Source organism: Saimiri boliviensis, chromosome 2 (genome assembly GCF_048565385.1).
Source record: "Saimiri boliviensis isolate mSaiBol1 chromosome 2, mSaiBol1.pri, whole genome shotgun sequence".
Lineage (NCBI taxonomy): Eukaryota > Metazoa > Chordata > Mammalia > Primates > Cebidae > Saimiri > Saimiri boliviensis.
This window is the reverse complement of record NC_133450.1, coordinates 207,642,970-207,670,239: the sequence shown is the minus strand read 5'-3', so window position 1 is coordinate 207,670,239 and position 27,270 is coordinate 207,642,970. Positions and strand designations below refer to the sequence as shown.

Genomic DNA, 27,270 nt, shown 5'->3' with positions numbered 1-27,270 from the left:
GCTACTCCTTATAAAATTTCAAATGTTAGAATGTTAAAGTGGTCGATCATTTCCTGATTTTGACATCATGGAAATGGTCAAAAACCACAATTACTTTTGCACCAACCTAATAGTTAATATAACCCTTGCTCAGGTTAAGGATGCACTTTGATTCCAAATTTTATTGAGAAGGGAGAGACTGTCCTCTAGATGTCAGTGTTGAGACTCTCCTGTATATTCTCCTCGAAGTCTGGAAGGAAGAAGCCAGGGCATGGCAGATGCAGAGTCTTTAGGATAATCCCTTTCCTTCTTGGAAGGATTAAAACACTTTCAATAAATGTAAAGAGGATTCGGCACACATTCCTGGAAGCATCAGATAGCCTCAAACACTTAGGTACTTAATTGAGAAGCTCCCATCCATCAGATAATGTCATGAGCTTCATTTCAATGAGCATTTCATCTGCCAATTCACCCTGCTAAGTGGCATTGCTAAACTGTGCCACTATAACAGCAAAGAAAAGAGGAGCAAGGCAGAAAGAATCTACTTTGCTGAATGTCTCCTCTAGCCATGGGCTGCCCGGATCACTTGACATCCACAGTCTCATTGCATCTGTGTGACATCTGAACATTTGGGTTGATTGTTTCAATTGTCACTTTACGGATAGGACAACTGAGTCTCAGTAAGGGGAAATGACGGATCCAGAGCTAAAAGCCCTGATCAGAACTCAGGTGCTCTTTCTGCGATGAATTGTGTCTTCCTTGTTCTTATATCAAAGTTGCTGTGCATCTGGAAGGTACCTGGCACTCAAACCACACACCATCTGGCTGGAGCGATCTGTGTGGTTTGTTTTGCCATGGTAGAGCTGTCCCGAGCAACGTTGCATCTTTATGTGCCCATGACTTGTAATCTGGCAGTGTTCAGCACATGGACCTGAAGTCATCTGCTGGCATTCTCCCACAAGACGGAATCCGGAAGCTCATTCGTGCTTGTTTTCCCAGCACCTCCATCTGTCTCCTCAGTTTTCAGTTCCAGTGTCTGTGGTGGCTACAAACCTACTTCTTCCTGCATTTAACCCTTCCTTCTCCACAGGAGGACTGAAAGGCAGAGAAGAGCCCTGTACTAGGAGTCAGAAGCCCTGTGTTCTGAACCCAGCCCTACCACTTACCTACAGTGGGGTCTTGGGCCAGACCCTTGTCTCTCTGGGTTCAGTCTCCCTACTCCTAAAACTAGGATCTCTGTTAGCATGGCATCAATGGCCCTTTCTGTTCAACATTGTGAAAGCTCAAGGTGAAAGCTAGTCTTAAGGTTGCCATAATCTAGGTCTTCTAGGATATGGTCCTTTCAAACACCTCGTGCAACCTCTCTTTCTATCTCTCTCCTCTGTGTGAAACTAGCCAGGAGGGTTTTGTTAGCACATCTTTCTCTTCAGTCTCTCAAACAAATCCACAGAAAGTTCCATGATCCTTCTAAAAGAGGCTAAAGCTTGGAAAGATGATTTTATAAAACTGACGCATCTGAAGGCTCTGGTGCTCAGGGGAGTTCATGAAGTTCATGGAGTTGTCTGAAAGATAGACTGCCCCAAAGAAGGAGTATGGAGCCCTGGTCTCTGGCCTGCCTCTCTCACTAACTCTCTGGAGGAACTAGCACCAGCCTGCCATAGGGGCAACATTGAGGAGCACATGAGTTATGTGTCTACCAAGCCTGAGCCAGGTGATCTCAGGGAACTTTCGTTTCTCTGAACTCTGCAGATCCTTACAGAATCAGACTATTCATGATGTCGATTGTCCTCGGAGCTAAAATGTTCTGCTCCACTACTGCAGGTGTCTGAAAGCCTGAATGTGTGAAGACACAGTCTCCTACCTCAGGTAATGCAACATGCCCACAAAGAGATAGCTGGAGCCGGGACTGACTCCCTGTCCCAAACCTTCCCACCCCCACCACCAGCAGGTCTGGTAGTGGATGGCTGAGTCTGCACAGCCTGCTGAAATAGGCTAGATAGGCCCTTTTGGATAGGTCATCAAATCCACACTGATCTTCATCTATTAGCTTGGTGCAGAAGTAAGTGTGGTTTTTGTTATTACTTTTGATGCCAAAAACCACAGTTACTTTTGCACCATCCTAATAGGGACACCAGAGTTCAGGGAGGAGAAATCCCGGGATTCTAACTCTCAGGTCATCAACTCAGCTGTGACTTGCAGACAGTTTTCATTTCCCCCACTCCAATGCTCTGTTCTTCGAACTAAACCTCTCCAGACATCACCTTTTCTCCCTCTGCTCCCAACCTTCAAAATTCCAGGGACATTGCAGGATTTCAGCTGCATGTAATGCCACTATTTATGTCACTTTTTTTTTTCTGTCTTCATAACCAAAAAAGAAAGTTATATCATAGACTCACAGGGTGATGAGAAGACTCAGGCCATGTGGCTGATGACCCATGAAATGTTCATCTAGCTGTTTATAAGAGCCTCATGACCTCCAGAGCAGCCCACCTTTTTGAGCAGGACTGACTGGTCAACTATGTGAGCTGCCGGTTCTATGACTCACAGTGTGACTAGGTGTTTTGAGTGTAGGTCTTTCCATTGCTGCATCTGAGAAATGGGGATTATAGCAGTGTTAGCCAGTAGGTGAGGGCTTCATCTCCTTCGGCTTCCACCTGGAGGATTAGTACTCTGGTCCCACAGTGTGCCAACAGCCTCCTCAAGCATTAAAGGACAGAGGCTGCGCCCTCCTCTGGGGTCTTCTCCAAGTTCAACAGCCTGTTCCCTCAATAGCTCCTCTAGTGTCCCACTCTTAGCCTCTTTCTGAACGAGCCCCGGCAACATCATTTTTAAAGGGGCTGCCTGTGTTTTTTCCTTTAGCTAGAAACCATCTAAATGATTTTTAAAGAAAAACTAAAATATACTATGCCACTGGACTTCAGGAAATGCAAATGTTTCAAAATAAGTCATTGTTGTTTTTGGTTTATTTTCCATCCTCGGGTTTCTCAGAATTACCACGGAGGTCACCCTGCTAAACATTTGAAGACCAAAGGGGAAAAAAACAACAAAAGACCCAGCATGTGTAAGAGGCAAGCCTGGGCTGGCACTTCTCCAGCCATCTCTTTACAGAGGCTCACCTGCCGTAAGGAGTAAGGGGCACAGTGTGAGGGGGCATTGGGCCAATGAGCAGAGCCTGTTCTTGATGTTGTGTGGCTCAAGCTGGCCTGAGTTCAGGGCTTGAATCTTATCTTCCCATCTCTGCAAAACCAGTGGGAGAATGAGGCCCTGTGTTATTCTAGCCCTCAGGCAAAAGTCAAGCCAAGCATCCTCATTCACCTGGCTGTGGCCCTAAGTATTTACTTGGTATCCACAGAGGGAAATAAGAAAGAGGAACTAGATGATTCAATTCAACAAACGTTTACAGAGCATCTGCTAGGCTGGGCAGTGGTGGGTATATAAACAGGAGTCTCTGGCCTGAAGGTTCATGGTCTAATAGAAGAGGCAAATAGGCAGAGTCAGAGAGGGTATCCTGGAGGTGATGGCCGCTAGGCTGTTTCAAAGGAGGAATAAATTGCCTGTTGAAGTAGGGAAGTCCAGGTAGAAAGCCCAGCAAGTGCCAAGGTGTAATGATAAATCAAAATGCCCAAATGGTTCATTTAGGGGGGACTGCAAAGCCCCAAACTCCAGGACAGCAGTCAACAATCCACTTGGGCAGTGGTCAGACAGCCTGAGTTTGACTCTCTACTCCACCCCTGACTACCTGTGTGAATGTGAACAAGTCTCTTAACCTTTAAAAGGGTTCATTTTCTTACGTACAAGATAGAAATAATTATAGAACCTCTCTCACGGTATGGCTCTGAGAATTAAACAAAATAATGCATGTAACATGCTCAGCAGAGTACCTGGAAAATGGCTGACTCAACATGTATTAGTTATTATCATTCATATCATTATCACTGCTCCTCCTCCTCCGATTGTTATTACTATTGGAACATAAAGGGAAAGGGGAGGAGGGAAGGTGAGGAGTGAGACCAGAGAGTTGAGTAAGAGTCAGAACACTGTGGACCATGAATGCCAGGCTGAGGAGCTTGGGCCTGATCCTGCAGGCAAAGGGAGTCAGAAAGGGCTTCCATGCAAACAGACTTAGCCAGATCTGTCTCCCTGACTTGATGTTCTACAGCTTAGAGTCAGAAGTTAGGCCAGAGAACTGGCCTCTCTAGCCATAGTCACAGTCCATTGGGAGCAAAAGCAGCCATCAGTGTTAGGGTTCTGACTACACACCCCGAGAGTGTGGGCCATGGGATGAAACAGGAAGGACCAGAGCACCGGTCAGAGGATGCATGAGGATGAAACCAAGAGAATGACAGCTGACCCACTGACCCTCCCCACCAAGATAGCTTCGGACCAGAAGCTCTATGTGGATGCAGCAGATAAGGAGGAAAACTGCCCCCTGCGTCTACTCGGGGTGCCTCTCGCAGTGAGCTTGTTCAGACAGCAGAGGGAACTCTTCATTTAACTTTTAACCACTCCAAAGCCCCCATGAAGCTATGAGGTTGACCAGGAGGGACTTTATCAGGGCTGGGCAGAGATTGCAATGGGAAAGGTTGTGAGCGCAATGGGCACTACTCGGAAATGCAGTGAGCAAACATCCCAGGGTGTGGCCGCTTCATTGAATGGGCCTTTGGTTGCCTAGGCTCTGATGGATAGACTGAATGGTCATCTCTGGTAACATCTTTGAAAAGATGTCCATGTCAGGTCAAAGATTGCCCAGTTTTACACCTGGGGAATCCAAGGATCAAAGAAGAGATTTTGCTCTGAATAAGCTGAATTCATGAGTCATTGCAGGAAAGGTATAACTTGAATCCTTGCATACGGAATATTAAGTAGTTACTATAATAAGAAAAAGCTAAGCCACTATCACTAGTGAATATATGAAAAATATTTTAGTTTCTTAAATACAATAATGACATAATGTTATGTTGCCTCTGCCAAGGAAGCTCCAGATAGTAGGACTTCTGCTAAGATTTATTTAATCCTGTGTCCTCTTAAAATTGAACACAAAGATGTTTCTTTCTTTCGTTGTCTAGCAAAATAGCCTAGAACAAGGATCCTGGCCTCTGGAATTAGTCACGGGCAATTCCAGCATTTATGCAAACTTGCCTGACCTTAAGTGATGATATTGACCATCTCTAGGCATCAAAGTTAACCCTGCAGGATTAGTCTGAGAACTAGATTAGCTGATATATTACCCAACTGTAAAAGTACCCAGACTAGTTTCTGGTGTGTGGTAGGTGAGATGGCAGTATTTACTATCAGTATTATCATTCTCATTACCACTGCCTGGCAAGGCAACATGAAACAATGTATTTCATCTGCCTGGTCCCTAAGAATTTTTCCCACTTGTGAAAGGGACTTAATAATACCTCTCTCATAGAGTTGCTGCAAAGATTAAGGAGATGAAATAGGTATAGTGGCAAAAATGTCATCTGACACATTATAGGAATGCACGTCATATTTGTTTTCTTCCCTGACTTCCAGTCTTCCATTAAAACCCAAGTGGAAGCAATCAATAAAAATAAATTAAAAAAATTAAAATCCTAAAACACCCGATGCCAAAATGAGAACTAAAGAGGTTTTATCTTGATTCTCAAAATGGAAGCAGAATGGTAATTATCCCCATCAAAGGGTCATAGAAAAAGATCTGATATCTCCAGATCCCAGAACAGCAAATAATGTTTTAATGCACTGTCTCCTTGTTTTTAGGAAATTGCTCAGAAGACCTCTTATGTATCCTGAAAAGGGCTCCATTCAAGAAGTCATGGGCCTACCTCCAAGGTCAGTAACCAAACCCAGGAAACCTAAACATATGAAAACTACCTCTGTGGCTTTTCGACAACTGCTAAGCCAGGTGTCACAGTTAGAGTTCCAGGGCCAAATGTGACCTGCAGATGTGTACTGTTTAGTAAGCAGGATATATATATATATATAATTTGAATTTGAATGCCATAGTGGGGAGAGTGTTTTTCTCCAAAGCTACAAGGCTTCTCTTTCCTCAGCCCCATTCACGCTTTTATGTCTCCTACCTGGCCTCTATGGGTATTCACGGTCCCCACCGCCACTGCCACCACCAGTCCCACCCCTCATCTCTCCTTATTCAGCTACCTACCAGTTTCAGCAAAGTATACAGTCATTTTCCTAATGCAAGGGAGGCAGGCGCTTAATCTTTGCCTCTGTGAAGTTATTTACAAGGGATCCACAAAATTGACTTGTCCCCAGATTGACAGCTTAATGAACATGTCAGCAAAGGCCCAATTTGCATATTGCAGTGTGCTTCAGGTAAGAGGTCCTTACAAATGAAGCACTAAGGGGCACTTCAGACTGCAGAAGAATGAGCTGCAGAGATGGCCAGGATTCTCTAAATGGCCATCTTGCTCATTTTAAAAATTCAATTTTGCAGTTAGATTAGTTCTCACTCTTCAGCTGAATTGCAACAAGGTTTATAGGGAAAACATGGAAGCAATTCAAACCCATGCCAACTTCCCAGCTCTGAAAGTCACCCCTACCAGTCAGTGCTGATTTTCACATGTTAGGACTCAGAGACTCACCTTCCAGAACAAACCTGTCAGCTTAGAGGGCCTGCTAATTCTCTGCTTTTCAATAAATCCCAGATGGCAAAAGCCCCGTAATAGGCACATGAGGGACCTATGCAATTATGTTTGGCTGCCCATTGAAAGGAGACATTCAAAAACTCAGACAATGAACAGTTAGAGGATACATCTTAATGTGAAAATTAATTGCAATTCTCCTGGACATCATCACACCTAAATTGGTTATTAACTGAATAATATTATTAAATGTCTTACCTTGTACTTTCTGCAATGCCTATAAAACTCAATATTATTGAATTTCCTATCCCTGATACCCTCTGCAATGCCCATTCATGATAAATGAACATGATAGTTCTGACCTTGTAGAGAACAGTCCAGGAGCTTATAATCTGAAAGGGAAAGATCACCACCATCATCATAGAATAATATAATATGATAATGATTCAATGGGAAGCCATCCTATAAGAGATAGAAGTAAAGTACCATGTGTGTTCTGACCCTCCAGCTTTGAGCATTGGAGAAAAGGAAGAAGGATGGTTTTATACCTGTGCCTTGAATAATAAGTAGACTCTAGAGGGAGTGACATGGAGGATATTCAGATGATTGAAATGTTACAGAAAACATGGGTCTCGAATGGGGAACTTTGAATAAAGACTTAAGAGTTTTCCAATGTGTACCTACAACCTTCTCAATAATTCTGTTTTTTATACTTTTCTAGTCGCAAAGCATCTAAACCAAACCAAGTTGTCTTGGAACAAAGATGGCGTTGTCCATGGAGTCAGATATCAGGATGGGAATCTGGTGGTCCAGATCCCTGGTTGGTACGTCATCATTTGCCAAATGCAGTTTATTGTACAATGCCCAAATAATTCTGTTGACCTGAAGGTGGAGCTTCTCATCAACAAGCAGATCAAAAAACAGGCCCTGATGACAGTGTGTGAGTCTGGAATCCAAACCAAAAATGTATACCAGAATCTCTCTCAATTCTTGCTGGATTACCTGCTGGTCAATACCACCATATCAGTCAATGTGGATACATTCCAGTACATAGACACAAGCACCTTTCCTCTTGAGAATGTCTTGTCCATCTTCTTATACAGTAGTTCAGACTGAACAGTTTCTCTTGGCCTTCAGGAAGAAAGTGCCTCTCTACCATACAGTATTTCATCCATCCAAACACTTGGGCAAAAAGAAAACTTTAGACCAAGACAAACTACACAGCGTATTAAATAGTATACTTCTTCTGTCTCTTGGGAAGAGACAGCTCCTGGGTTAAAAAGAGAGTTTTGAGTGAAGTATCTTTCAGTTAGCAGTCAGGGAAGCAATGCAGTGTGGTAGGCAGAGATCCACATGGGAATCAGAATGGTTGAATGGATGTCCCAGCCCAACCACCAATTCACTGTATGGTCTTGATCTATTTCTTCTGTTTTGAGAGCCTCCAGATAAAATGGGGCTCCAGTGCCAGAGCAGCTGGCAACCGTGCCCTAATGGGAAATGAAGGGGAGCTGGGCATGAGTGTTTACAGTGTACCCTTCACGGAATACTTCCTTTATCTGCAGATGGCCTAATGCTTAATTGTCCAACTTGTGATCAAGGACTCTCTCACACATGAAACTTCTCTATGCTGGCGGATACCCTTGTGACTTGTGTCTGAACCGTGCCCAGTTTATTCCTGCCTGGCCATCACTCTGGCACTAGGAGCCTGACCTTGTGTTCCACACAACCCCGCCCTTAGGAACCTCCAGGGAAAAACCATGCCTGAGGCAGCCCCTCGTTCTTGAGATGGGAAGCACAAATTTAATACACCACCACAATGGAAAACAAATTCAAAGATTTTTATTACAGATCCTGGTCAGAGAGGGCATAATGAGTCTGAAGGGCAGTCATCCTTCTCTGGGTTACATGAGGCAGGAGTGAGGAGTCAGACATTGAGAGCAAACCAATTAGCAACCTAGGTAAATAAATAGGGTGCGATCACTCTCAATTCACTGGCAAATGCCTGAGTGGCCTGTTTAAAGGACGCAACAGAAAAGTGGGAAATCCAGTCTGCTAGACAAAAGAGCGATGACTCTCAGTTCTTGTCTCTGGCAAGAGGTGCGGCATGGAACTGGAAAACCCTACCAAGGGTGACTAAGCCTGGCTTCTGGTATGAGAACATTAAACTTGTATGCAAAATGGATGCCAAAGCAACATAAAAGTATAAGAATTCACCATACCTTCCCCTCCCTGGAACTCAGGATCGAAGTCTAGCAAATGAAAGGACTGGGTTTGAATTGCTTCCAAACCTCTTCCATCTCAGAAGACCAGACCCTTTGAACTGAGATTCCAGATACAATTTTGGAAGCTCTCCAACCAAAATAAGGCCCCCCTACCACAGTATACCATTGAAGACACTAGTATTGATCTGACCTCATCTCAGCAGAGCCAGAATATAGGGGACAAGCTTCAGGGTGCCTTTAATGGTATGAACTGCAAGATCTAAAGGATGTAATGGAAAGGACTATTTCAGGGTTTTTTCTTTTCTACCATGACCCAGAAGAAGAAACGCCATGTTGCCAATGAGGACTAAGAAAAAAAAAAAAAAAAAACTTACTGTTGACCACCTGAATCTAAGAGACTGACCATCCAGAATCTAAGAGACTGTCTGGGTGTTTGGGAAGCCATCTGATGAGGCCTGACTCTATCCCAATTAGACTGACAATAATTGACCAGCAGGCATTTTTCATTTCCTGTCAGGAAGGTATTGTGCCTTTAGCAAACAATCAGTGTGTCGTAGTGATGTGGTCATCTAGCCAGGGAATGGCTGCTGCATCTCCTGCATAATATATTCCTGCTTCAAACACCTCTCAGAAAACCAGTTCCGTGGAGAGTTTTTAAATTTCCACAAAGTTGTTGACAGACAATAATGACCCTGAAAGTGGGGAGGACTTCCGAGAAACAGCAAACTCCTCTCCTGCTTGGAAGAGCCACGTGAGATTTCTCTAGCTATGTCCAACTTGGCATCTGTCCGTCATCTTTGGAGGAGCACCTTGACAAGCCATTTGAGATGCAATGTAGGCCCCGAGGTTGTGCTTCAGTAAGAAAAGATGGAAGCTTCCCTGCTAGACCAAAATATGGAGCAAAATTTGCATTTTTCTCAAGAAGGAGAGAAAAGGAATAGGAATCCAGCAAAGTTTGTCAGAAAAAAAGCTAGAAAATATTTAAAAGAAAAAAAGAAAGAAAAAATCAGCAGTGGTGGTATGGATGAGAGGGACCTGAGAGAACAAAAATGGCTAAGGGAAAATTTTAAGTCATCTGCTGAGCCATATGCTATGTCAACCTTCTCCTAAGTCTCCTCTATGACATATTCAGTAAAGTCTACATTTCTCTTTAACTCTTTCTGTGAGTAGATTCTTTGGGAGAAGCAGGAATTGGAAAAGGTGTTGAATTCAGCAAGCCAAGTGGTCTGTGGTAAAAACAGACTTTGAGACTCAAAGCTAAAAAAAAAAAAAAAAAAAAAAAGGGAAAACACCTGGCATTTGAGTTACACATTAACTGCATAGGACAAATGAATCTTGCTTAGACCAACTCATGTATTCTTGAAAAGGTATATGCAACCCACTGTGGGTTAACTAACCAAATTTTCTGCCATCTCACATTCTAACTCAAGAAAGATTCCATTTTCATTTTTCACCAACTGTCCTCTGAGCAGAGGTACCTGACTTTTGCACTGTGAGTGGTTCCTAATTTCAGTGTCTGTCAAGCAATGTTCAGAAAGCCAACGCCTACAGACGCAAGAGGTACATCATTTAAATGAATAATGTAACCAAATCAAGAAAATGAAAGAGAATAATCATTAATAACTCAACTGATAGATGCATAGGGAGTGGGCAACCCAGGAAGTTTAAAACTAAATTCTCTTACTCTTGAGGGTTAACCAGCCCCCGGAAATGTTATGAATGAATGATACTATGCTAGTAAAATGATATCTATGCAAGTAAAATAAATAATTTATCTAACTGGGAACCCAGACTACCTAAAACATATGCCTCTTTGGTAAAAACCCAACTTGAGCTCCTTCCCTTCCTTCTACCCTCTGAACCCTGCCTTGCCACCACACACACACACACACACACTCAGTGTATTTGCACAACTTTTAGAGGAAGATGATGAGTGAGTCGATGAAAAATAACAAGTCAAGGTAGAGTTGCCCTGACTGAAGTGCAGTAGTGTGATCTTGGCTCACTGCAGCCTCCCCTTCCTGGGTTCAAGTGATCCTCCTACCTCAGCCTCCTGAGTAGCTGGGACAACAGGTAGGCACCACCACACCTGGCTGATTTTTGTATTTTTACTAAAGACAGGGTTTCACCATGTTGGCCAGGCTGGTCTCAAACTCCTGGCCTCAAGCAATCTGCCCACCTTAGCCTTTCAAAGTGCTGGAATTATGGCCATGAGCCACCACACCTGGCTCCTAACCCTTTTCAGAATCACATGTTGACTATGTGTTGAGTCTGTAGAGGATAGAGACCACCTGTGCCTTATGTTCAAATCACCGTCTTGGAGTGACAGGGGTGAGGGCAGGGAAGAGCAGAGGAAACCTCTGAATGTGAAAGACTGTCCAACATAAGGCTGGAAAGACATGACCTGAGAAATTGCAGAAAGGTACAGGAGGCCCTATCAAGGCTGGTGGGAAATAATGGAGATTGGAGTAGGAAACTGGGTTGAATCTCCAGCTCTCTCACTAACCACACTTGAGGACTTTCCAAGTATCTGCTCCCTGCTGGGCTTCCAACCAATGGGACTTCCATCAAGCCTGGCAGAGCTCTCAGGAGTGTTCCGGAGATGATACTGGCTGACTTCTCCATCCTCTTAATTGAAGGAGTTTGTCCGTTCTATCCCAGAATAAGTGGTATTCCTGGGATTCCGGGAGGCTCCTTTGTTTGGTAGATTCTGCCAGCTTCCCTCAGCACTTCTTCCCTTTAGTGTTTGTCCACATCAAAACCTCTTAGGCCACAGAGCTATTCTCCCAGCCATCCTTATGTGACTGGGGGATTTTGGGAAGGAATTAGATAGTAGAGTTACAGTAGAGTAACTACTATATATTTAATTGTCTGAATATACTACAGTTTGTCCATTCTCTTATGCAAGAACATTTAATTTGCTTTTAGGTTTTTTTCTATTACACACAAAGCTACAATATAAGGACATCTTCTTGCACAGCTCCCACCCCTAGTTGCCATTTTTCTACACAGCAAAAACACTCTTGGAAAATCATAAATGGTGTCACAAAGATACTTTGTTAATCATGGCTACCAAGGGTTCAGATGGCTCTGTGATCAGAGCTTATGACCTGGAGCTTAGTCTCTGGAATCTGAATGGCTCCTTCCATACTTTCTAAGTACTTCTCTGCTCTGTATATTCATTCAACACACATATCCCAAGTGCCAGTGAGTGCCAGGTCAGTTTACAATCCAACATGGTGTGTGCAATACCTCTCCCAAGCCACTGCAGAATCAGCCCTCGTTAGCATGGATTTGAAACCTGCCTTTTAATGCACTCTGGGGATTCCCTGGATCTAGCTCTCTTCCTGGAAAGTAAACAAACACCAGAAAGTATGAAGGACAAGCACAGCCTCAGAAGATTTCTACCCCAAGATGATATGTTCATATTCCTCATGGGCTTTTCTCGAAGTTCTCTCCTGAAACTCTATAATGGAAGATCTCTACTCAATGTCTAGTATAATGACTTTTCAGGTGTTTTTTTGTTTGTTTGTTTGTTTTTTTCCTACCATGACCCAGAAGAAGAAATATCATGTTGCCAACGAGGACTAAGAAAAAAACAAACAAACAAACAAACAAAAAACTTACTGTGATCACTTGAATTGATTTTTATGATGCTCTCATAAGTCACAACCCACAGTTTCCGAAACATGGTTCCAGTGTGCCTTCTCCTGCTCCACATGTTGGAATGCTAAAAATATACTTTCCTTATTCCCTTGCAGCTTGGGTTCTAGTATTATTTAGCCTGATATGGACAGAATTTTGGAATGTTTGTCCATCCATCCAGCAAGCACAGGTTTTTGTTTTTTCTGCATCTTCATTTGCAGAGGTTTTAATGTTCAGATACTAGCTTAGTAGTTGAGGTGAGCCTGGGTGGTTGGGGAAAAGCATCCATTCTGCTGATAGAGTCTGTTCCAGATGTACGCTGGTTCTGGAGCCCAGCAGCAGTAGCATCTTCCTGATTGTAGTGGTTTCCTGTTCACGGTAACAGTTCTGTGGTTCTAGAGGGGCAAGCTTCCTGATTGCAAGATTATTGGAGAGACAGCAGCTACTATAGCAGCCCAGTTCCTGGGAGTCGCATTATAGGTTGCTCCTGAAAGCTCAATCTCAGTTCTGTTTCCTCGGCCCTCCTGGCAATTCTACAAGCCATTTAATACCCTGTGATAAACCCCTTCCTGCCAAACAAGCTAAAGTGAAGTCTGTTCTCTGCAACTGATTCCTCATGAATATAATAATAACATGTACAAACTGACCTCACCAATATTTACAAACCAACCCCACCATACTCATCCTGAACTTAACACTATTCCTACATTCCAAATCTCAAGGACTATCCCAGTCTCTGAAGATCCTTCTTCTCACTTCCTACTCAATTAACATTCAATTCCTCCAGTTTCCTAGTTCCAGCCACCACCCACTGGCACTACTCTGAATACCTCCTAACTCACAGCATTGCCTCCACTCTTACTCCTTATAAATCCCATCTTCAGACAGCAATAGTATCTCCCCATTGTTCTTGATAGTGATAATGACCATTTATCAAGCTCTTAAGTGTTACATACTTTTCCTGCACTCACTTATTTAATCTTCAAAGCAACCCAGTGAAATAGGCATCATTATCTCCATTCTTCAGATAAGGACGTTGAGAGTCTGAGACATTGAGTACCATGGCCAGTGTCACACAGCCAATGGATGGTAGAGTTGGGATTTAAGACGCAGTTTGTCTAACTCCACATCCCATGCTCCAGTCACTACAAACATAGCCTTCCAAAACTCTAAGCTCTCTCCACCAGCTCTCTCCCTATATCCTGAATGTCTCTCTAGTTTTGTGCCAGCCCCACCTCCTTGTGCTTTGTGCTCAAATCACACTGCACTCTTTCCAGTTCCTCCAATCTTTCATGCTCTGCCTAGCCACCAGGTGCTTGCAGACAATTTTTCTTCTGCCTAGGATACTCCTGTCACACACTTTTGCCTGATTAACTCCTATCATTGTCCTAATTTCCATTTCAGTGTCACCTCCTCAGAGAAGTCTTCCTGACTCTGCTGGCTTCAAATAACACTTTGCTGTCTCCTTCCATACTTTCCCCATCCTTAATTGCATGACACTTGACCCTTCACCCCTCGTTCTCTCTATCTTCAGCATTCAAACTCCCAGAAGGCAGGAACTCTATCAATCTTATTCAGCACTGGGTGCTCACAGCCCAGCCCAATTCCTGGGACATAGTAGATGGCCATTCAGTAAATATTTTTTAAATGAATAATCAAAGAAAACCACTTTAAACATGAGTTCATTTTAAGAAAAATATATCAAATAAGCCATGCCCCCCCCCAAAAAAGAAAGAAAAACAGTTATTTTCAAAATATGGAAAAATGAATTGAAAGCCTCTATTTTTCTTAGAAATAATTTTTAGCACTCAGGAAATAAGTGCCTATTAAAGTTGAAATTATTAGAAAGCAGAATGTATCTGTGTCATCTGAAAACATGGAAGGGAAAAAAATAAATCTTCACTTACTTTATTGAACCCCTTTTCTGAGTAAGGTGTGGTATATTTGCTGTACAATCCATTGCCCTTCCTACCTCTGAGATATCTATGTGCTATTCTAGTCATTTTGTGATTAGAAATAAACAGAGTACTCTTAGAAAGTTTTTTGTCATTGTGTTTTGTTTTGTTTTGTTTTGTTTTGAGACAGTCTCACTCTGTCACCCAGACTGGAGGACAGTGGTGTGATCTTGGCGCACTGCAACCTCTGCCCCCCAGGTTCAAGCAACTCTTCTTTCTCAGCCTCCCAAGGAGCTGGGACTACAGGCGGGTACCACTATGCTTGGCTAATTTTTGTATTTTTTAGTAGATACAGGTTTTCACCACATTGGCCAGGCTGATCTCAAACACCTGACCTCGTGATCTGCCTACCTCAGCCTTTCAAAGTGTTGTAATTACAGATTTGAGTCACCATGCGGGCATTTTGAAGGTTTTTTAAGTTTTATTTTATTTTTGATTGATACAAAACTTGTGTGCATATTTAGGTAGCACAATGTGATATTTTAATACATGTATACATTATGCAATAGTAAATATATCGTTTTCATGAACATATCCCTTACTTTAACCAGCTATTTCTTTGAGGTAAGAACATTCAAAATCCTCTCTTCTAGATATTTTGAAATACACTAGAAAGTTTAGACCGCCGGGCGCGGTGGCTCAAGCCTGTAATCCCAGCACTTTGGGAGGCCGAGGCGGGTGGATCACGAGGTCGAGAGATCGAGACCATCCTGGTCAACATGGTGAAACCCCGTCTCTACTAAAAATACAAAAACTAGCTGGGCATGGTGGCACATGCCTGTAATCCCAGCTACTCAGGAGGCTGAGGCAGGAGAATTGCCTGAGCCCAGGAGGCGGAGGTTGCGGTGAGCTGAGACCGTGCCATTGCACTCCAGCCTGGGTAACTAGAGCGAAACTCCGTGTCAAAAAAAAAAAAAAGAAAGTTTAGACCAAACCTGCATATATCTTAGAATCCTGAAATTCCAGGCCACTTCCTAGAGCAATTAAATTAGAATCTCTGGAGTTAGAACCCAGGCATCAGGATTATTTTAAGATCCCAAACTTAAGCCAAGTATAAGAGTCAGTGGTTTAAATCTTTGCTGTCTAAGTTATGTCCTGGTGTCTGGCATCACCAGAGAGCTTGTTAAAAATGCAGGCATCTCATACATACTTAAAAACTGGAACATAATCTGCATTCTAATATGACCCAAGAGATTCATGTGCACCTTACAGTCTGAAGAACACTAGTTGGATGACTTTTCTTAAGTGGAGAGGACTGCTGATAATGCATTACATTTCTCTGTTTTTCCCAAGTGGACTTTCGTGAACAGATATTGTCTTCCTTGTCTGCTGCTTAAGCAAATGTGAGGGTCTAAACACTATAAAAGCATCAAGTCAACATGATGATATTCTTTTGTAATGATCACCACTGAATTTTTTTTTCTTTTTATTTTGTTTTGTTTTGTTTTGTTTTGTTTTTGAGACAGACTCTCTGTTGCCCAGGCTGAAGTGCAGTGGCACAATCTTGGCTCACTGCAACCTTTGCCTCCCAGGTTCAAGCAATTCTCTGCCTCAGCCTCCCAAATAGCTGGGATTACAGGCACCCACTAGCATGCCCAGCTAATTTTTTTTTTTTTTTTTTTTTTTAGTAGAGACAAGGTTTCACCATCTTGGCCAGGTTGGTCTTGAACTCCTGACCTCATAATCCACCCGCCTTGGCCTCCCAAAGTGCTGGGATTACAGGCATGAGCCACGGCTTCTGGTCACAACTGAATTTTTACCAACTGCTTTTGGTCCAACTCTCTCCCTTGGGATTCTTGCGCAAGAAGTGGGAAGAATCTGGACAATATGTTGAAAGCTTTGGATGCAGTTTAGAAACTTCTATGGGGACTATACTTTTCCTACAGCCAAGGAAAGAGAAAAAACAAATCTCAGGGTAGCAGATGGGAAAGAAGGGTGGCGTTGGCAGTTGGAAATGAGTTTGAATCTGAGCTCAAGCAATTACTAACTTTATGACCTTGGCAAATCACAGGGACTTTCTAAACTTAAATTTCCTCAGCTCTACAATAGGATGAACAAACCTTCCCAAAGCTGTTGGGAGAGCAAACACATAGAATAAGCTTGGAGAGCCTACAACTCTTAGGGTATTTTATCATAGGCAGCATCTGTGAAGGAGTTTGACCTTCGGGAAAGGAGTAGGAAAAAAATGAATCAATGCAAGTTTGAGAGAAATGAAATTTCCTTAAACTCACTGAAGCCTGTCCTCATCTGCATTCAGAAAAACCAGCCATTGGATCAACAAAGGTCGCTGTGAGGCCAGCTCTCAAAGGATGCTTTCATCTTGCAGGGAAAACTGGACTAGATAACCAACTATTTGGGAGATACAGTATCAGGATCCTCTCCCTGTGCCTCTCTAGAAGCAGCACGGATTGCACTGGAAAGAAATACTTTTCCCACTTAGAAATGAGCACTTGGAAGGCAAGAAGAATCCATCTCCAAATCCCAGCAGCCAGATCAGTGTCCTGCACAAAGTCAGCACTCAAGAAATGTTTAGATTTCACTTGCAACAGGAAGAGGGAATTACCAGGCAGGGATATCAGCTAAACTAGTCAAGAACATGATGATTTGAAGGCTCTTCCTCCTTCACAACCAGAAAGCTCCAAGCAAAAACCAGCTGAAGTATTTCATCATCTCATTTCCATTGGTAGGGATGTAGATGATCTAACGTCCGTGACATTCTGACGACGCCTTCCGTTCTCATGGGTCTCATTTTACCAGCTGGCCTGAAGCAGTCAGCATATGGCACGGTAGTCAAGGGAAGAAAGGCCACAATCCTTCACAGGATCAGTACAATGGGATGAGGAAACAGCAAGAAAATACTGAAGTAAGCTACATTTCCACCAGCAATTTTACATACCTACACTCACACAGTCCTCAATTGTATCTGGTCTTTTCATGCTCCTCCTTCATTACTATGATGTGTTTACTTAAACCACTTTATATTCCATAAATAGATATAATTGCTAATACTGGCTGAACGTTTGCTTACCAGGTTTCAAACATGAAAGCCTTCAAACACTATAGTCTACTTCTTCCTCACCCTTGTGAGATAGAAATGACCATTCGCATGTTACAGATGAGGAAACAGCCTGGAAGAAATGCATAAATATGTCCAAGTTTCAGCAGCTCATCAGCTGAAGAGCTAAGACATAACCACTGCAGTCTGGCTCCAGAGCTATATTTCTAACCCCACTACATTGCACTACACTGAGGCTACTTGACATGGTCCCTGCTGATTCCTTTGTCCACAAGGTCCTTGCCCTTCTTTCCCAGCTAGTTAATTTGACCTCATTCATAAAATCTCAATTCAGACTTTATTGCTCAAGAACCATACCCAGGCTAAATTAGGCATCCAACCTGGGTCTTAATATCCTCACTTCTGCCTAAAACTTACCATGCTGACTATGATGGCATGATCGTATGTTTGCCTCCCTGCTAGACTGTGGGCTTCTGAGTAAAAACAATATCTAAGGGTATTATACCCCTCCTGCCAGTATCTACAAAGTAAGGTTATTCTTTTTTCCAGATTATTGTGGCATGATCCTCCACCATTCACACCATACCCTAGACTCTGGGAAAGGGAGCTTCTGACCTGTGATTCCACAATCCTGAACCATAATGCTGGCTGCTCCAGAAATAAACTGCTTCTACCCTGGGTCACTGTCACTGCTAAGAGGAAAGTCATGAACTTGACGGTACCAGTCACCCTAACCTTAAACCCACATAGCCAAGAAACGGTTCACTCCCCACAAACAGAATCATCTGGACCTGTCCATGATTTGGAATCTTGGCCCAACACTTCCTGGGCCAGAGAGAAAAACAAGTCTGACCACCCCCTACCCAAAATGCCAACTCATTTCCTTCCCAGAATTAATCACTTCCCAAAATGTATGACTGCGTGAACATCAATTCCTTTCAGGGGAAAACCTCACTCCCACCTCTCAGGCGGTCATCTTACCCTATGACCCCAACCTGACAATCATGCAACAGCCCAGTATTGGTACCTTTTTCAAAATTTAGGTGACTCATTCTTATCTACGATCGCTTTGTTGTTCTAGGAAAGTTTTTGACACAGCAGGCCTTTGATATCTATTTCTTGATTAAATGAAAGATTAAATGAATACCATCTTAGACATCTGCATAGTACTTTAAAGTTTACACACTATTCTTTCAAATAGCACAAGAGAAAACGAAGCTGTGCACTCAACTGAGAAGAAGAACTGAGAGTGGGAGCTCCTGGTATTCTGATTTCTTTTCTAGAACTATACTGTATTCTGAGATCACTGAACTACAACCTCAGGAGACTCTGCCTACTTTTGAAAATAAAGTTTTATTGGAACACAGCCACATCCATTCATTTACATACAGTCTATGACTGGTTTTATGCTATGGTGGCAGAGTTGAGTAGCTGCCCCAGAATCCAGGAGCTGTTTACAGAAAATGTCTGATGGACCTGCTATATATTGCTGGTGACTCCAGGTATATTTAGATATAAACACTTAACAACACATACTCAAGCACATATAAATAATAAATTCTCCCACAAAGAGAACCGTATGATCACCGTCTGTATCTGAACTTCAATACTGTCAGCTGTGAGAGGGGAGTGCCAACATTGTTGGAATCACGTACAGAACATGCCTCTGCTGAGTAAGGGGTTCTTTGGGCTAATGCATGATTTTTGATCATGGACTTGATAATATCTATCCTAACAATATGAAGAAGTAGTAAACTTAAAAAAGAAAAGGCCTCAGAGGCACATCCACCAAAAGCAGTGAGAAAGGAACAGCTTCCAAAAAGATTGTGTTTTAAAATAAGGAGGTTAGAGATGGGAGATTTTTTTTTTTCTTTACAACCGATAAACCAGACACTTGAGGATTTGAATGTCCTCATAATAATGAAAAAATTTTAATTAAAAGGTATCTTTCTAAAATATGGAATCAGAATGTACTGTTTCAGGAAAATTATTTGCTCTTAGATGTTTTCCCACAATAAACCACCCAAGGGAGTTTAGAATAGACCAGATGGTGACTTAGAAGAATTTGAGGCCGGGCACGGTGGCTCACACCTGTAATCCCAGCATTTTGGGAAGCCGAGGTGGGTGGATCACTTGAGGTCAGGAGTTTGAGACCAACCTCATCAACATGGTGAAACCCCATCTCTACTTAAAAAATACAAAATTAGCCAGGCGTAGTGGTGTATGCCTGTAATCCCAGCTACTTGGGAGGCTGAGGGAGGAGAATCACTTGAATCCAGGAGGCGGAGGTTGCACTGAGCCTCGATTGCACCATGGCACTCCAGCCTGGGCAACAAGAGTGAAACTCCATCTCAAAAAAAAGAGAAGGATATGAAAAAAGGGAACTTAAGTGAATTCTACATGAATCACGAAACCTCGTATATGGCTAGTCTCTAGACTAAATTACCCAGACTTCTGAAATTATACTATCAGACGTAATTTTAATATTCACAGATATCCTATGAGTTTAGTCCCTGCTCAACCATAGGGCCAAACCACAACACTGTGGGTGAATAAGTATGGGATATGCCTGATAAAGACACATTATCATTATTATTCATCTAACATGGTAGATACTTATGAAATATTTACTTAACACTTTTATTTATCTATTTTCCTTTTTAAATTTTTAATTGTTGTGGGTACATAGTAGGTGTATATATTTATGAAGTACATGAGAAGTTTTGATATAGGCATGCAATGTGAAATAAGCTTATCGTGGAAAATGAGATATCCATCCCCTCAAGCATATATCCTTTGTGTTACAAACGATTCAATACAAAATTAGCCAGGCATGGCTACTCTTTGGGTTTTTTGGTTAGTTTGTTTGTTTCACTCTGTTGCCCAGTCTGGAGTGCAGTGGCACGATCTTGGCTCACCACAACCTCTGCCTCCCGGGTTCAAGCGATTTTCCTGTCTCAGCCTCTAAGTAGCTAAAACCACAGGCATGTGCCACAATGCCCCGCTAATTTTGTAATTTTAGTAGAGAAGGGGTTTCACTATGTTGGCCAGGCTGGCCTCAAACTCCTGACTTCTTGATCCACCCACCTCAGTCTCCCAAAGTGCAGGGATTACAGGCATGAGGCACCATGCCCAGCCTCTTTTTAAGTTGTTTTTAAACGTACAGGTAAGTTATTATTGACTAAAGTCACCCCAATGTACTATCAAATAGTAGTTCTTATTCATTCTTTCATTGTTTTCTTTTTCTTTTTTTTCTAACTCATTAACTGTCCCTTACCTCCCTTTCAGCCCCTCACTACCTTTCCCAGCCTCTGGTAACCATCTTTCTACTCTCTATGTCCATGAGTTGAATTGTCTTAATTTTTAGACCCCATAAATAAGTGAGAACATGTGATGTTTGTCTTTCTGTACCTGGCTTATTTCATTTAATGTAATGATCTTCAATTCCATCCATGTTGTTACAAATAACAGAATCTGGTTCTTTTTTATGGCCAAATAATACTTCATTGTGTGTATATACCACATTTTCTTTCTCCATTCATCTGTTGTTAGACACTTAGGTGGCTTTCAAATCTTACCTGTTGTAAACAGTGCTGTAACAAACATAGGAGTGCAGATATCTCTTTAATACACTCATTTCCTTTCTTTTTTGGTATATACCCAGCAGTGGGATTGCTGGATCATATGATAGCTCAATTTTTGTTTTGTTGTTGGTTTTTTGTTTTTGTTGTTGTTGTTGTTGTTGTTGTTGTTGTTGTTGTTTGAGGAAACTCTGAACTGTTCACCATAGTGGTTTTACTAATTTACAACCCCACCAGCAGTGCACAATCCTTACTAGCATTTGCTATTGCCTGTCTTCTGGATACAAGCTATATTAACTGGGGTGAGATGATATCTCATTGTAGTTTTGATTTGCATTTCTCTGATGCTCAGTGATGTTGAACACCTTTTCATATGTCTATTTGCCACGTGTATGTCTTCTTTTGAGAGATGTCTGTTTAAATACTTCGCCCATTTTAATCAGATTATCAGATTTTTTTCTATAGGGTTATTTGAGTTCCTTATATCTTCTGGTTATTAATCCCTCGTCCGATGAGTAGTTTGCAAATATTTTTTCCCATTCTGTGGGAAATACACTCTGTCAACTGTATCCTTTGCTGTGCAGAAGCTTTTTAACTTGATGTGCTCCCATTTGTCCATGTTCACTTTGGTTGCCTGCGCTTGTGTCTATGGTTTCTTTCAGCGGCATTTTGTAGTTTTCCGTGTTGAGGTCCTTCACCGCCTTGGTGAGGTATAGTCCTGATTATTTTATTTTATTTTTTGAAGCTATTATAAAAGGGGTTGATTTCTTGATTTGAGTCTCAGTTTTGTCATTGGTGCTATACAGTTGGTGTATAGCAAGACTACTGATTTGTGTACATTGTTTAATCTTATATTCTGAAATTTTGCTAAATTCATCTACCAGTTCTATAAGCTTTTTAAATGAGTCTTTATGGTTTTCTAGGTATACAATTATACCATCAGCAAATAGTAGCAGTTTGACTTCCTATGTTATTATCTCTTTTAATAAACTTTTTACCCCTCTCTCTTTCTCTAACTCCTCTTTAAGGCCAATAACTCTTAGATTTGTTCTTCAAGACTATTTTCTAGATCTTGTAGGCATGTCATTGTTTTTAATTCTTTTTTCTTCTGTCTTGTCTGTCTATCATATTTTCCAATAGCCTATCTTCAAGCTTGCTAATTCATTCTTCTTTTTGATAAGGTCTGCTGTTAAAAGACTCTGATGCATTCTTCAGTATGCCCGTTGCATTTTTCAGCTGTAGAATTTCTGCTTGATTCTTTCAATTATTTCAATCTTTTAATTAAATCTATCTGATAGAATTCTAAATTCCTCCCTTGCATTATCTTGAATCTCTGAGTTTCCTCTACACCACTATTTTGAATTATCTGAAAGATTATATATCTCCATTTCTCCAGGATTGGTCCTCAGTGCCTTATTAGTTCATTTGTTGAGGTTGCTTTCCTGAATGAGTGTTGATACTATCAGATATTCTTTAGTGTCTGGGCATTGAAGAGTTAGGTATTTATTGTAGTCTTCACGGTCTGTGCTTATTTGCACGTCTTCTTGGAAAGGTTTTTCAGATATTTTAAAGGATTCGGGTGTTATAATCTAAGCTGCATCTGATTTAGGGGGCACTGCAAGCCCAGTAACACTGTGGTTCTTGCAGACTCCTAGAGGTACCACCTTGATGGTCTTGGACAAGATCCAGGAGAATTCTCTAGATTACCAGGCAGAGACTCTTGTTCTCTTTCTTTATGTTTTCCCAAACAAAGATATTTCTCTTTGTGTTACGAATCATCTAAAGCTGGGGCTGGAGTGACACAAGCATCCCTGAGGCCACTACCACTATGACTGTGCTGGGTCAGACCAGAAGCCACCACAGTATTGGGTCTTGCCCAAGTCCTGCTGAAATACTCCCTGGTTACTGCCTGTTTGCTCAAGGCCCTGGAGCTCTACAAGCAGCTGGTGGCAAAGCTAGCCAGGCCTGTGCCCTTTACTTTGAGGTGGCAAGGTTGCCCATGCCCCAGATTAGTCCAGAGGTGCCATCCAGGAATCAGAGTCAAAAATCCTAGATGTCTACCTGGTATTCTATTGTACTGTGGCTGAGCTGACACTCAGACCACAAGACACAGTCCTTTCCATGCTTCCCTCCCCTTTCCAAAGGCAGAGGAGCCTCACCTAGTAGCCACCACCACCCCAGGCCACGAGGAGAATGCCAGACTACTGCCGATGTTTTCTTAAGTCGACTTGTGGTAAATGTTGCCTAGCCTGGGACTCACTCATCAGGGCAGTGGGCTCTCCTCTGACCCACGGCAGGTCCATAAACACCATCCAAGAGTCAAATCCTAAAATCAGGAACCCCAGGAGCCCACTTGGTGCTCTACCCAACTGCTGGTATCTAAGGTGCAAGACAAAGTCCCCTTTATTCTTCCTTCTTTTCTGAAGCAGAAGGAGTTTTGCCCCAACACCTAACACCTCAGCTGGTAATGTGTTGAGTCTCACCTGAAGCCAGCAAGTCTCAGAGGCTTACCCAAGGCCTTCAACATAGTACCTGGATATCACTACTGGTTATTCAGGGCCAAAGGGCTCCTCAGTTAGCAGGTGATGAATGCTGCCAGGACTGAGTCCTTTCTTCAAGGCATTGCGTTCCCTTCTGGCACAAGGTGTGCCTAGAAATGTCATCCAAGAGCTAGGGCTTGGGACAGGGACCTCACAGCTCTGTCTGGTGCTCTCTTCTGCTGTGGCTGAGCTGCTATCTAATATGCAAGAGAAAACCTTCCTTACTCTTTCCTCTCCTCTTCTCAAGCAGAAAGAAGGGGTCTCTTCTGGAGCCAGGAGCTGTGCAGCCTGGGTCTAGGGGAAGGGCGATGCCAGCACTCCCTTGGCTGATTCAGCTGGTGTCTCAGTATGTCACATGCCACCCAGTCCACCATCTCTGGGCCCAGTTAGGCACTAGGACTCACCTAAGATTTGCAGGCCTTATGGCCTAGACTGCCTTTCAAGTTTACTTGGAGACACAGAGCGCTGTAGTCCTCAGTGGTGAGGTTTGCAGGAACTCAAGTTTGGACTGCTGGGATTCATGATTCACTCTGGCTAGGGCTGGTTTAAATGCTTCCATGGTCGGTGGGCATCAGCTGAGTTTTGTCCAGTTTTCCTTTCTGCTCTACCAAGAGAGCACTGAGTTCAATGCCTCACAATTGCTGTGCTGCCCCCTTCCCCCAGCACCCAGAGACGCTCTCCACACCATGCTGCTGGAGGGTGGGTAAGGGGTGGCAGCAGCAATTCAGAGCTGGTTTTTCTATCTCCTCAGTGCCTCTTTCAGCAATGTGAAGTTAGAACCAGGTACTGCGAGCACTCACCTCATTTTGGATTCTTATGAAGGTATTTTTTGGTGTGTAGATCATTGTTAAATTGGTGTCCTTGCGGGGAGGACAATCAGTGGAGCCTTCTGTTCTGCCATCTTGCTCCACCTCCCTCTCCTGAAATATTTATTGATTTGAATAGAAGCTGCAATTACCTTTAAAAAAATTTCTATCTGAAATTTTGTCCTCTTGGTTCAAGCTCTTTTCAAACAAAAATATTGTACCCAAATACTCTTTAAATGAGCTATATAGACACATATTTTTAAATAATTAACTCAAGCCTTCTTTTAAATGAGAGATTAACAAGAATGGCATTCTATTTGAGTGAACATGTAGTATAGGGAAAAATTCTGAGACTTTGAAATTTAGTGAGAGTACTGACTAGCTCATACGTTTTGGTTATTTTATGCTTTCACTGGCTCTGGGATTTGTTTTACAGCCCCAAAAGTTGCAGAAAGTTGATAGTAATGCAAATAATTATTGTCCGTAAAAATGCAAGTTGTATCCCATGTGATGCAACGGATTACCACTTTATAAATATTGACCAGTTTTGCAAGTTTCTATGTATAACCCCTATTCCACCAAGCAGCACCTATTAATTACTGTCCATAGAGAACCTTTTTTACTAAACATTGGTCCACACTCTTTTCTGCAGTTAATAACTCAACAATGTCGTACATGCACACATATACAAGAACACACACATCAGTGATTACAAAGTCAATTTATAGCATAAAAGTGATTTGACTATTTAAAAATAGTATTTTTATTAAGTAAATATAATTATTTTGGTATTTTTAGCCCAAATACTGAAACATAGAGAAAACTAAATGCTGCATTAAAAATGAGGCATTACTGTTTCCATTTTATTGATGTAGGGAAACAGAATCAGAGATGAAAATCACCTACTTGTTAAATAAATGCAGTTACAAGGACACTAAACCAGATTTTCAGAGATATTCTATATTTTGAGGGAAACTTTATTTATCTCTTTCTTCAAATACTCAAAGAAGTAAGATCTCTGTATGATTAAGATACATCCATTCTAGAATATTAGCACTTCAAAAAGTATCAGACTAATAGTATTTCAGAAACACAGGTTAAAAAAAATACTAAAATTTCAATATTGTTGTTTTGCTATGGTATTGCAGATAGCAGATTCATCTAGCACAAAGGAAATGCAAGAAAAGCACAAGGCCCACATGTGTTCTTATGAAGCCTAAAAACTAATTTGGAAAATAAGTCATGTTTTATCACAAAACATCTTGAAAAAAAGTATAAAATTACATATTTAAAAGCCCAACAAATGCAATAATATAAGCTAATAAGAATAGCTCACATGTAGTAGGAGTTTACTGAGACACAGGCACTGGCCTAGGTGCTTTATGTTCAAATAACTCTTTCAATATTCACAAGTGTTCTATGAGATTGGTCGTATTATTATTCCCAATGCAAAGATAAGGGAAAGAGAACCTGAGGAGCTGATCTAATTCAAGGAAGGTTTTGGGAATGTCTAAGTGGTAGAACTCCTGTGGTAAGTCCAGAGCGCAATCCTAGGGAATTCGGCTTTGGAGGGCTTCACCCTTGGCCAGCCAGGGAAGAAAAAAGATCTTTAAAAGAAATTAGCCATGCAGACCTGATGGTACTGAGAAAAAAGCCTAGGACTTTAAAGAGGGAAGGGTACTGTGTAGCTTTCAGTCAGGGGTGAAGCTCAGCTAAGTTACAGAAGGAAGAACATGGAGAAGAAAAGTGTAACGGAAAGAGAGCTGGATAAGCAAAAGAGGAAGGAGGCTTAAATGGCCCATGTAATCATACTTTAAAAATGTATTTCCTTGACAGATGTTAAAACTTCTTTGTGACTAGTTTGTTTTATTTAAAAGTTGTTCTATGTTAAAATACTGAATATAATGAAACTTAAAAAAAAAAGTAAAAGTATCTCTTAATACCGCTATTAACATTTCAGAAGTGGTGAGACCTACCTCTTTCTGCATTCAGGCTCTTGAACAAAGTGACAAGTAAAATTAATATTAAGGCAGATAGGAAATTAAAATATCAATTTCATGACTATGAAAGATTAAGTTGGAGGATGCAGCTTAGCTTCAGAGCCAAAAAGACCAGCTCTGCTAGCTGAATCTCAGATCTAGATAGGCTTGCCTGTCATAGAATTACTGAATACTGGACAAGTACAGGAAGACAAAGGGAGTAGCTGAAAGGAATATGCCTGCTCTTTTCCTCCCAGATTTATGAAGCATATAAGTCATTCCACCATCCCTGTGACAGAATGAACAAAAGCAAAGAAAGACATGGAGTTAAACTGAGCTTCCTCATGTGAAAGACACTGCTAGAAAACAGAAGTGTCTCTCAACAGTTATCCCTCTTCAAATATTTTATACTCCAAAACAAAAAAAAACATATTTATTAAAAACTTAACACTAAAATTGTACTCAGGTGTGAATATAAACCATTTTCGCTCCAGTTAGGACCAAGACAAAAAGGTCCATTAGCATCAATCAACATTGAAATAGAGGTTCTAGCCAGAGTAATAAAGAAAGAAAAAGAAATAAATTATACAAAGATGAAAGAAGTGACACTTTTATATTAACAGATGACACAAATATTATAGTTAAAAATTATCATACAAAAAGATTTATAAACAAATAAATTTAGCAAAGTTGCTAGGTACCAAGTAAATATACAAAAATAAATTATGTTTCTTTTTTCACTTTTATTTTTCACTTTTTCTTTCAGAGGTATATGTGCAAGTTTTTTATATAGGTAAATTGAATGTCATAAGGGTTTGGTGCACAGATTGTTTTACCACCCAGGTAATTAGCAAAGGTAGATTTTAGATCCCTACCCTCCTCCCACCCTCCACCCTTAAATAGACCTCAGTGCCCATTGTTCCCTTTTTTGTGTCAATGTGGACTAAATGTTTAGCTCCCACT

General features: G+C 41.7%; 1 protein-coding gene across 1 annotated transcript in view; it reads left to right on the top strand.

Annotated features, from left to right (window-relative positions):
• The window catches only part of TNFSF8 (TNF superfamily member 8), a 46,443-nt gene extending 19,514 nt beyond the window's left edge, over window positions 1-26,929 (top strand). Inside the window, exons 3-4 of the mRNA XM_003925194.4 lie at window positions 5,722-5,793; window positions 7,285-26,929. Of these exons, the coding sequence (XP_003925243.1) occupies window positions 5,722-5,793; window positions 7,285-7,679 (467 nt within the window). The 3' untranslated portion in view covers window positions 7,680-26,929. The remainder of the gene's footprint in view (window positions 1-5,721; window positions 5,794-7,284) is intronic.
• Window positions 26,930-27,270: the final 341 nt, after the last annotated feature.